The sequence below is a fragment of the Xenopus tropicalis genome, chromosome 7, assembly GCF_000004195.4.
Source record: "Xenopus tropicalis strain Nigerian chromosome 7, UCB_Xtro_10.0, whole genome shotgun sequence".
Taxonomy (NCBI): Eukaryota; Metazoa; Chordata; class Amphibia; order Anura; family Pipidae; genus Xenopus; species Xenopus tropicalis.
In genome coordinates, this window is record NC_030683.2 from 15,774,097 (window position 1) to 15,786,651 (window position 12,555).

The 12,555-nt window shown below is 52.1% G+C and overlaps 1 protein-coding gene across 2 annotated transcripts in view; it reads left to right on the forward strand.

Annotated features, from left to right (window-relative positions):
* Nucleotides 1-3,984: 3,984 nt before the first annotated feature.
* The window catches only part of bicc1 (BicC family RNA binding protein 1), a 185,731-nt gene continuing 177,160 nt past the window's right edge, over nt 3,985-12,555 (forward strand). For both annotated transcript variants that reach the window (XM_031905224.1, XM_031905225.1), the window contains exon 1: nt 3,985-4,470. In XM_031905224.1, coding sequence (XP_031761084.1) covers nt 4,278-4,470 — 193 coding nt within the window. In that variant the 5' untranslated portion in view covers nt 3,985-4,277. The remainder of the gene's footprint in view (nt 4,471-12,555) is intronic.

The window sequence follows — 12,555 nt, forward strand, 5'->3', positions numbered from 1 at the left end:
GGGAAGGGACTGGGGCTGTGGGATAGCAGGTAAAGTAGGGAGAGATGGTGCCTATAGTAGCAGTGGGGGGGATAATAGCCTCTGGGAAGGGACTGGGGCTGTGGGATAGCAGGTATAGTAGGGAGAGATGGTGCCTATAGTAGCAGTGGGGGGATAATAGACTCTGGGAAGGGACTGGGGCTGTGGGATAGCAGGTATAGTAGGGAGAGATGGTGCCTATAGTAGCAGTGGGGGGATAATAGCCTCTGGGAAGGGACTGGAGCTGTGGGATAGCAGGTATAGTAGGAAGAGATGGTGCCTATAGTAGTAGTGGGGGGATAATAGCCTCTGGGAAGGGACTGGGGCTGTGGGATAGCAGGTATAGTAGGGAGAGATGATGCCTATAGTAGCAGTGGGAGGATAATAGCCTCTGGGAAGGGACAGTGGCTGTGGGATAGCAGGTATAGTAGGGAGAGATGGTGCCTATAGTAGCAGTGGGGGGATAATAGCCTCTGGGAAGGGACTGGGGCTGTGGGATAGCAGGTATAGTAGGGAGAGATGGTGCCTATAGTAGCAGTGGGGGGATAATAGCCTCTGGGAAGGGACTGGGGCTGTGGGATAGCAGGTATAGTAGGGAGAGATGGTGCCTATAGTAACAGTGGGGATAATAGCCTCTGGGAAGGGACTGGGGCTGTGGGATAGCAGGTATAGTAGGGAGAGATGGTGCCTATAGTAGCAGTGGGGGGATAATAGCCTCTGGGAAGGGACTGGGGCTGTGGGATAGCAGGTATAGTAGGGAGAGATGGTGCCTATAGTAGCAGTGGGGGGATAATAGCCTCTGGGAAGGGACTGGGGCTGTGGGATAGCAGGTATAGTAGGGAGAGATGGTGCCTGTAGTAGCAGTGGGGGGATAATAGCCTCTGGGAAGGGACTGGGGCTGTGGGATAGCAGGTATAGTAGGGAGAGATGGTGCCTATAGTAGCAATGGGATAATAGCCTCTGGGAAGGGACTGGGGCTGTGGGATAGCAGGTATAGTAGGGAGAGATGGTGCCTATAGTAGCAGTGGGGGGATAATAGCCTCTGGGAAGGGACTGTGGCTGTGGGATAGCAGGTATAGTAGGGAGAGATGGTGCTTATAGTAGCAGTGGGTAGGAATGAGTTGCTTTATACATACTGCAGGGCACAAGGCCTTAAAGTGACAGTATGAGTCTGGGTCACAGGTTGGTTTCTCTGCGCTGTACAGCAGGGCCGCCATCAGGGGGGCACAGGGGGTACAGCCGTCCCGGGCCCGGACAATTTTAACCTTAAAAGGGGGCCCGGCTGTGCTCAAGTTTTCTTAATAGCTTGGGCCCCCTTAAATTAATTCCGGGCCCCCTGTCATTGGTGGTCAGCGGGTGATCCTATTGGTCGCGCCCCGTGCGTACATGCACGTCAGTACGCACGGGGCGCAACCTTATAAAAGGGCCTGTCTTCTGCCGGCACTCAGAAGTGCAGAGGCTTCGCCAAGGAGGAACGCGAAGACGCCGCTGGCTGTGCTGTGCTGTTCCGTTCCGTGCTGTGCTGGCTACCAATGTACTTGGGGAGGGGGCCCTGCTGGCTACCAATGTACTTGGGGAGGGGGCCCTGCTGGCTACCAATGTACTTGGGGAGGGGGCCCTGCTGGCTACCAATGTACTTGGGGGGGGGCTGCTGGCTACCAATGTACTTGGGGGGCGCCCTGCTGGCTACCAATGTACTTGGGGGGGGGCACTGCTGGCTACCAATGTACTTGGGGGGCGCCCTGCTGGCTACCAATGTACTTGGGGAGGGGGCCCTGCTGGCTACCAATGTACTTGGGGAGGGGGCCCTGCTGGCTACCAATGTACTTGGGGGGGGGCTGCTGGCTACCAATGTACTTGGGGGGCGCCCTGCTGGCTACCAATGTACTTGGGGGGGGGCACTGCTGGCTACCAATGTACTGGGGGGCACTGCTGGCTACCAATGTACTTGGGGGGGGGGGCTGCTGGCTACCAATGTACTTGGGGGGGCCTGCTGGCTACCAATGTACTAGGGGGGGGCACTGCTAGCTACCAATGTACTGGGGGGCACTGCTGGCTACCAATGTACTTGGGGGGGGCCTGCTGGCTACCAATGTACTTGGGGGGGGCTGCTGGCTACCAATGTACTGGGGGGGGCCACTGCTGGCTACCAATGTACTGGGGGGGGCACTGCTGGCTACCAATGTACTGGGGGGGGCCACTGCTGGCTACCAATATACTGGGGGGGGCACTGCTGGCTACCAATGTACTGGGGGGGGCACTACTGGCTACCAATGTACTGGGGGGGCCACTGCTGGCTACCAATGTACTGGGGGGGCCACTGCTGGCTACCAATGTACGGGGGGGGGCACTGCTGGCTACCAATGTACTGGGGGGGGGCCACTGCTGGCTACCAATGTACTGGGGGGGGCACTGCTGGCTACCAATGTACTGGGGGGCACTGCTGGCTACCATGTATTGGGGGGGCTGCTGGCTGTGAGTCTTTTGTACTGGTGGGAGGGGGGCCCAGAAAATTTTCTTGTGAGGGGCCCCGTGATTTCTGATGGCGGCCCTGCTGTACAGATAAAGCTCCTATGTGCCCTGTATGTACCAATGGTGCCAGAGACTGGAATTCCTCACTGAGCAGGTGTATATGGGGAGGGGGGCTCAGGGGGTATGTCATGTGATAACATGGACATAGTAATTAACACTTAAAGGCAGTGGCACAGTGGATTCCCCTGGAGTAAATGCTAAACCCACTTTCTCATACATCTGTCACTTTAAGTGCCCGGGGGGGGGGGGGCGAGACTGAATCTGGCCACTAAATTGCACCTGAATCAGTGACATAACTAGTGGGGAGCAGAGGGGGGTCTGCAGCCATAGGGGGTCCCATTCAGTGGGTTCCATCCCTGCTCTGCTGATTTAGTGGGGGGCAGGGGTGGGCACTCCAGGTTTGGTAATCAGGTGGCTTCTGCTACATTGTTTCAGGAGTCAGAACTGGGCAGTGAATATAAACATCTACTGCTTTCATTCATAGCATTTAAACATAACCTCAAAGCCAGTGAGTTTGTCTAATGAATAAATTTTGGAAAGTTGCTTAGAATGATATTTTCCTTCATTATGCCAAAGAGCTGATTTTGGGCAGAGTTTCCCTTTAGAGGCAGACCATGTTTCTGTGCAACCAATAGGAATGTTCCATCCCTCCCCATTCACTCATGGTGCATTATGATTGACATCCCGGAACTCCAAGAGGTTCTGCAGCTGCCCCCCCCAGCCTGCTGCCCCCCCATAAGCTGCTATCCCCCATAAGCTGCTGCCCCCCACCTACTGCCCCCCCAAAGAGCTGCTATCCCCCCCGGCCTGCTGACCCCCCCAATAAGCTGCTATGACCCCAGCCTGCTGCCCCCCATAAGCTACTATCCCCCAAGCCTGCTGCCCCCCCAATAAGCTACTATCCCCCAAGCCTGCAGTCCCCTCATAAACTGCCCCCCCGTATAAGCTACTATCCCCCAAGCCTGATGCCCCCCCTATAAGCTACTATCCCCCAAGCCTGCAGCCCCCCCTATAAGCTACTATCCCCCAAGCCTGCAGCCCCCTCATAAGCTGCCCCCCCCTATAAGCTACTATCCCCCAAGCCTGCAGCCCCCCTATAAGCTACTATCCCCCAAGCCTGCAGCCCCCTCATAAGCTGCCCCCCCCCTATAAGCTACTATCCCCCAAGCCTGCAGCCCCCTCATAAGCTGCCCCCCCCCTATAAGCTACTATCCCCAAGCCTGCAGCCCCCTCATAAGCTGCCCCCCCCCCTATAAGCTACTATCCCCAAGCCTGCAGCCCCCTCATAAGCTGCCCCCCCCCTATAAGCTACTATCCCCCCAGCCTGCTGCCCCCCTATAAGCTGCTATCCCGCCAGCCTGTTGCCCCCCCCATAAGCTACTATCCCCCCAGCCTGCTGCCCCCCTATAAGCTGCTATCCCGCCAGCCTGTTGCCCCCAGTAGCGCCGCTGAGTCAGGAGCGCAGGGCTCAGCCCCCGGCAGTGTGACGTCAGGCGCTATTCCCAGAGCGGAGCTGCACTAGTGCCGGACGCAGCCACAGAGGGAGCTCAGTCGGCCGGGCGGTGTGTGTGCGTAGGGCTGGGAGTGAGGGCGGCGCTGTGTCCCACTAACTTACTTGCCAACTCGGACTTAGTGAGCGCTTCTATCCCGACCCAGCCGGCCAGCCCGGAGTGTGTGAGTGCGCCCTGGGCGCTGAGTTGGGCGCAGTCGGTAGCGGCAGTTACACCATGGCGGCTCAGTGCGACACTATCGGCGGATACATGAACCAGTCGGACCCGGGCTCCAACAGCGAGCGGAGCGCTGACTCCCCTCTCCCGGGCTCAGAGGATGATTCCCCCGGCTCGGCCGTGCCCCATGATCCGGAATGGGGAGAGGAGCGGTTCCGAGTGGATCGGAAGAAGCTGGAAACGATGCTGCAGGGTAAGTACCGGTCCGGTCCGATTCCCCCGCCGCTGTTACATCCATCTCCCCGGGCTTCCCCGCAGCCCCGCTCCCCGCAGCCCCGCTGCCCCGCTCCCCACTGCCCCACTCCGGGACCTCCAGCTCCTTCCTCCCCTGTGTGTGTGTGTGGGGCGCGGAGTCAGATAACGGGACCGCAACATCCCTGTCCCATCCAGGTATCCGCCTCCGGGGCCGCTACGGGACCAACTTAGCCCGCTCTGCCCGCCGTCTGCTTCCCAGCCAAGTACCGCTCCCCCGGCAGCCCCTACTCTCTCGTACCCCCGCCAGCTCCATCCCGACCCCCAGCCTATGGTTCCGCATGTTCCCCGACCCCCCAGCCTATGGCTTCCCATGTTCCCCGACCCCCCAGCCTATGGCTTCCCATGTTCCCCGACCCCCCCAGCCTATGGCTTCCCATGTTCCCCGACCCCCCAGCCTATGGCTTCCCATGTTCCCCGACCCCCCCAGCCTATGGCTTCCCATGTTCCCCGACCCCCCCAGCCTATGTCTCCCCATGTTCCCCGACCCCCCAGCCTATGTCTTCCCATGTTCCCCGACCCCCAGCCTATGGCTTCCCATGTTCCCCGACCCCCCCAGCCTATGGCTTCCCATGTTCCCCGACCCCCCCAGCCTATGGCTTCCCATGTTCCCCGACCCCCCCAGCCTATGGCTTCCCATGTTCCCCGACCCCCCAAGCCTATGGCTTCCCATGTTCCCCGACCCCCCCAGCCTATGGCTTCCCATGTTCCCCGACCCCCCAGCCTATGGCTTCCCATGTTCCCCGACCCCCCCCAGCCTATGGCTTCCCATGTTCCCCGACCCCCCCAGCCTATGTCTCCCCATGTTCCCCGACCCCCCCAGCCTATGTCTCCCCATGTTCCCCCACTCAGCAAAGTTACAGCACTTTCTCTAGCGGAGCCCAGGGTGGCTTTATTGTAGGCCGGTAGTAGGGTTGGAGTTGTACTTACTTGTGTTGTACTGCCTGAGCATTGTGGCATCGATATATAACACTAAAAGTGGGGTAAACACGGTATAGCACCCTGATTGGGCTCAGCACCTTACACAGTATAGCACCCTGATTAGGCTCAGCACCTTATACAGTATAGCACCCTGATTAGGCTCAGCACCTTATACAGTAAAGCACCCTGATTAGGCTCAGCACCTTACACAGTATAGCACCCTGATTAGGCTCAGCACCTTACACAGTATAGCACCCTGATTAGGCTCAGCACCTTACACAGTATAGCACCCTGATTAGGCTCAGCACCTTACACAGTATAGCACCCTGATTGGGCTCCACACCTTACACATTATAGCACCCTGATTAGGCTCAGCACCTTACATAGTATAGCACCCTGATTAGGCTCAGTACCTTACATGGTATAACACCCTGATTGGGCTCCACACCTTACACATTATAGCACCCTGATTGGGCTCAGCACCTTACACGGTATAGCACCCTGATTGGGCTCAGCACCTTACACGGTATATCACCCTGATTAGGGAGTCAGCACCTTGCAAAGTATAGCACCCTGATTAGGGAGTCAGCACCTTGCAAAGTATAGCACCCTGATTAGGGAGTCAGCACCTTGCAAAGTGTAGCACCCTGATTAGGGAGTCAGCACCTTGCAAAGTGTAGCACCCTGATTAGGGAGTCAGCACCTTGCAAAGTGTAGCACCCTGATTAGGGAGTCAGCACCTTGCAAAGTATAGCACCCTGATTAGGGAGTCAGCACCTTGCAAAGTATAGCAACCTGATTAGGGAGTCAGCACCTTGCAAAGTGTAGCACCCTTATTAGGGGTCAGCACCTTACACAATGTGGAACCCTACTGAGTATAACACATTGCCTAGAGTGACCCCCATAATTAGGCTTGGCACAAAGTGTAGCTTAGCCAGTGCCAATGTTACACAGGGAAGCAGTTGGTAAGGGCAGTACCAGTGGCACAACTACAAGTTACCGGCCCCACAGCAAAGTGATAGAGCCCCATTAAACTTACACAATAACCCTAGCCCCCCAACCCCTACGTCCTGTATAGCACCTATAGCGTGTAGCCCCCCTCCCCTACTGAGCCAGCACACACATGGCTCCACCTTACCAACCATATTGCTCAGTGCCAGCCCATTGTGTATCCCTGTAGCACCCTATTGCCGAGTGTCTGACCTGGGATACCACCCTGCCCTGTAGCACCCTATTGCCGAGTGTCTGACCTGGGATACCACCCTGCTCTGTAGCACCTTACCTTTCACATCCACTTGCCTGGCACAGTATCCATCCGAGCCCCTTGCCTGGCACAGTATCCATCATCGTAGCCCCTTGCCTGGCACAGTATCCATCATCGTAGCCCCTTGCCTGGCACAGTATCCATCATCGTAGCCCCTTGCCTGGCACAGTATCCATCATCGTAGCCCCTTGCCTGGCACAGTATCCATCATCGTAGCCCCTTGCCTGGCACAGTATCCATCATCGTAGCCCCTTGCCTGGCACAGTATCCATCATCGTAGCCCCTTGCCTGGCACAGTATCCATCATCGTAGCCCCTTGCCTGGCACAGTATCCCTTATAGCATAGTACCTTTACCTGGTGCTGCCCATCCTAACAACATCAGACTTAGTGTAGCCCCTTACCTGGCACAATCTTAGCCCTGCCATATGTGGCACATATTTAACATTACACACTGAATAGGAGGGCACCCTAGAAAGCTTGTCACCCTAAGGCCTTGGCATACATGGCACCTACCCTAGATGTATGGGACCCCCTGCTTACCTGGTGCTGCCCCTCCCCCTGTGTGAGCTCCTTATGGATAAACAGCAACAGTGGCTAATTCATAGAAATCTCATTATTAGAACCAATAAGAATTGTGTTTTGGGAAGATCGTTTGAGTATGAGCCCCACCATATTACCGTCTCTCATGTTTGGCAAAAATAAGTCAGTGGCAGAGATGCCAAGGCAACTCCATTGAAATGTCCTACCAGAGTCTCTCAGGGGTTGCTGGGAGTTGTAGTTAAAGAGCGGTTGTGCACTAATGAACTCCATTAGTACATTGGATAAGGCCTGTTTCTTCTCATGAGCATCACGTGATTATATCTGCGCGGGGAATTATCTATCTCTTACACTAACTGCATATTACGTGAAATTTGCCAGTTTTACCTGCACATCGGGGCAACTTTTGCCCCTAACAGCTCCTTACACCATTAGCCCTAATACAGCAGTTTTGGAGCCAGTTTGCAGTTGGTCTTAGATTTTTTTTAAATGTTCCTTTTCTAAGCTCCCCATTCAAAAATGGAAACTATTACTGGTTGCTAGGGCCCTGGAGACCCTGCTAACTAGGTTTTTTGTTTCTTACGATCCCTAAACTGGTGGTGGACAAAATGCCCCTTGTGCCAGGGGTCTTACAGTAATGGGGGTATGGGGTTATGGCCATAGTGGTGTTTGCAGTAGACCCCTTGCTGGGGGTGCCGTGCAATTTACCCATACAGTCATATATATATATACTTTATACATGGGACAACCTGTGACCTTCCAGCTGTTGCAGAACTGCAGCTCCCAGCATCCCATACAGTCACCATGGGTGGTACTGTCAGCCTGTGCGCCCAGCAATGAACCAGACGGTGCATCTTTGCAGGCTCTTATGAGCAGAACAACATGGAGTTCTGTTTACAAGGAAGTCGTTCTGTGTTCCCTTGGGATCCCAGGGATTAGGAGCAGGGACAGACCTTTCCCCTAGGGCAGGCTGGGTACTGCCGGGCTTTGGGTTTTCTATTTATCCCTACGAGAGGGTGTTTTATTGGCTGATACATTAAACAATAACATTCCGGACCGGGCCCTGCTCTGAGACAGGCACAGTAAGGAGAAGCAGATGTTACAGTGTAGCCAAATACAATGCAAACAGGGGACCCTGTATGTATCAACTTTCTGTCATTAACCCTTAACATACAAGAGTGCTTATGAAGCTGTCATTCTGCATGGTGGTAGACCAGACGCAACGACAACTATCAGGAGTCATAGGGGACACTGAGTGTGCCGTTTCCATTGTTGCACCGAGGGAGGGTTGTTCTTTGATTGTTGGTTTGTATTGCTGTGTGTATTAGGTCTGGGCTGGGATTCAGAATAGGCCCTGGCATTGCAAGTACCCAGAGGCCCAAACAGCCCCCCAGTAGCCCAATAAATAGTGAGTGTCTGTGGCCCTCTGGCATTTGCCCGAATCCACAGATTGCCAGTCCGGGCCTGGGTGTGGGTATAACAGAAGCCAACACTGTGCCCATGGTGCCTTCCATGAGGTTATAAGGCCGAGATGGGCGGCTGAGACATATGTGAGTGTCCAGATTTGTGCACTGCAACTCACCACTGAATTTGGGGCAGATTAGGGGGGTGATCAGACGTGGCCAGGGCCGGGGCAGAGTCTATTTTAGAGAGGAATTTCTTAATATAGAGACCTCGTTCTGCACATGGCCCATGTATAGTGGCCAATCAGTCAGATATATTTCTTGGGCAGGTTAGAAAATCTCATTGGGCAATGATTTTGGCCAAGTGCATGGGCTACAATATGCTTCTCTGCCAACCTCACCCAATGAGAGGGGCAACAGTGGTGTAGGGGGAGAGGAGTGTTATGGGAAAAGTGTTATGATGATACGATGGTTATGACCAGACTCTTCCCCTATGCATCATGGGTTTCTACTGGTTACATCCAGTACAGGTATGGGATCCCTTATCTGGAAACCCGTTATCCAGAAAGTTCAGAATTACGGAAAGGCCATCTCCCATAGACTCCATTATAAGCAAATAATTCTAATTTTTAAAAATTATTTCCTTTTTCTCTGTAATATTAAAACAGTACCTGTATTTGATCCCAACTAAGATATAATTACCCCTTATTGGGGGCAAAACAGCCCTATTGGGTTTATTTAATGGTTAAATGATTCCCTTTTCTCTGTAATAATAAAACAGTACATTTTACTTAATCCCAACTAAGATATAATTACCCCTTATTGGGGGCAGAACAGCCCTATTGGGTTTATTTAATGGTTAAATGATTCCCTTTTCTCTGTAATAATAAAACAGTACCTGTACTTGATCCCAACTAAGATATAATTACCCCTTATTGGGGGCAGAACAGCCCTATTGGGTTTATTTCATGGTTAAATGATTCCCTTTTCTCTGTAATAATAAAACAGTACCTGTACTTGATCCCAACTAAGATATAATTACCCCTTATTGGGGGCAGAACAGCCCTATTGGGTTTATTTAATGGTTAAATTATTTTTTAGCAGACTTAAGTTATGGGGATCCAAATTACGGAAATAAGCCTTATCCGGAAAACCCCAGGTCCCAAGCATTCTGGATAACAGATCCTATACTTCAAAAATATACAGGCAGGAGAATTGGCTCCAAATAAAATTGCCCATAGGAACCTTAGATTGTAAGCTCTACTGGTGCAGGGACTGCTGTATAATGTCTGTAAGCTGCTGCTACATGTCTCATTCTTTATTTATAAAGGGCTAAGAATAATTTCAAACTAGGCAACTACCGAATAACAAGTCTTAATAACAGGGACTAATCCATTTTTTCTTTAGTATGATGCAGGCAGTAGTTTGTAGAGTTAACTTTCCCTTTAATTGCACTCCCAACATCTGCTTTTCAGTGAGCGCTGGATCAGTCGAGCCACAGACTGCCAGTGAGGCGCTACAAGCCATGAAGGAAATTGAATATTTTGGAGATTTTGTTGTCTTTTTCTGGAAATTGCAGGGTTTTGGTTGTTTAGACCCGAGTCGGGCGTCATTGTTTTATTGGAGCGGCGGCTGTGGGGCCGGGGGAAGACTGTAAAATGACTGTTACTGTGAATCATCCCGGCTGCCCCCGTGTGTGATTGGGAGCTGGGAGAGAGGGATGAATAATGTCGCTGAGGATCTGGAGAGGATGTTATCCCAAACCCAAGGGCTTCCTGTATTGCAGCCCCTCTCCCTCCTCCCTGTACTGCGGCCCCCCCAGCCCCCTGTTTGGGGCCGTCGGCCTGTCACTGCACTTAAAGGGGAATATGTTATACAATGTCCTATTTCAGTATTTTTTATAGTTTTTGAATTATTTACCTTTCTCTTCCGCCTCTTTCCAGCTTTCAGATGGGGGGGTCACTGACCCCGGCAGCCAAAAAAACTATTGCTCTGTGAGGCTCCAGTTTTATTATGATTGTTGCTTTTTATTACTAATCTTTCTATGCAGCCCCTCTGCTATTCATGTTTCTATCTCTTATTTAAGCTGCTGCCTGGTTGCTAGGGTAAATAAGACACCAGCAACCAGCTGCTAAAATACCAAATGGAGAGCTGCTGAACCAAAAGCTGAAAAACTATAAAAAAATGAAGACCAATTGCAAAGTGTTTCAGAATATTAATGTCTACATCATATTAAAAGTTAATTTTAACGGTGAACTACCTCTTTAATGTTCTTAAATGGACTGATGCACATGGAGCGGTGACAGGCAGGGGCCCCCACCCCTGCACCCCACTTCTGTATTTTCCCTGTTGACATGGGAAAACAGGATGGTCCTGGGGGTGTCTTTGCTGCAATTAGGGAATGGGGACCACCCTAGTTGAAGTTTGCCTCTTGAATGAATCTGTGCAGTGAAATCATGGGGGGCAAATCTGTTATCCAATCATGTTCCTGTATCTAAATATTTAAAAATGTCTATGCAGCATCTTGCCCTGCATTCCTGTCATATTGATATGGACTTTGGATGCACTGGGGGGGGGGGGGGGCATTTGGGAGCTCTGTGTGTCTGTGCTGAGTCAGGCCTGGAAGTGGGTTTGGCTGAAAAAAACTGAAAAATAATTGGGCCCAGCCTGAAGGCCAGTTAGGGGGGATTTGGGGTGAGTGCTTATTTGTGTCCTGGGTACCCCTGGAACTATAGCAGGGTGACTGTTACCCCAATGTTTCTATATATCTGTAACCTTGTTATGGGCTAAGGGGGCCCAGCCTGAAGGCCAGTTAGGGGGGGATTTAGGGTGAGTGCTTATTTGTGCCCTGGGTACCCCTGGAACTATAGCAGGGTAACTGTTACCCCAATGTTTCTATATGTCTGTAACCTTGTTATGGGCTAAGGGGGCCCAGCCTGAAGGCCAGTTAGGGGGGGATTTGGGGTGAGTGCTTATTTGTGCCCTGGGTACCCCTGGAACTATAGCAAGGTGACTGTTACCCCAATGTTTCTATATATCTGTAACCTTGTTATGGGCTAAGGGGGCCCAGCCTGAAGGCCAGTTAGGGGGGATTTGGGGTGAGTGCTTATTTGTGTCCTGGGTACCCCTGGAACTATAGCAGGGTGACTGTTACCCCAATGTTTCTATATCTGTAACCTTGTTATGGGCTAAGGGGGCCCAGCCTGAAGGCCAGTTAGGGGGGGGGATTTGCCCTTTTATACTCCACCACCCTTGTTCACGCCCCTACCCACCTCCCATGGGAATTCATAAAAATATTTCGTGTAATGTTTATCTGTAGCCCTACAGTCCCAGGAGGCCATAATGTTAAACACCATTAATTATCGGATATCAATGTGTCAGCAATAATTTGGAATTATGTCTTGTGTACTTCACCCAAGCTGGAACGTTCCTCACTGAATATACAGAAGGAGTAGAACAGATTTGTTTGCCCTTTATAGTGTCATTCTTTATTTTCCACATACAGAGACTTGTTTGCCAAAACAGAAAGGAATTCCCATTTTCTAAGATCTGTTTCTCTCTTGTTTGACTTATTCTAATAAACTTCTCTTTCTTTGTATCTCCCCTCATGCAACCCAGTCTGTAGGAAAGCCCAAGGCAAGAAGGTAAGATGTGTTGGCTATAGCCGTTCATTTGAGCCATGGCTGCTCTTTGCTGTTAGGGGGCTTCCCGGCTGCTCTGACAATAAAGGAATTAATGGCACATTCTGCATTCTTTGTGGGAGGAAGGAAGCACACAGCAGTTGTCAAGGTGTTGGGCTTGGGAGCAGAACTATGTGCACACAATTCCACTGGCCGCCACTGAGGTGCATTGTGTGAGCCCATGAATTGTACCACAGCCGACAGCCCAGGGCAACGTTTA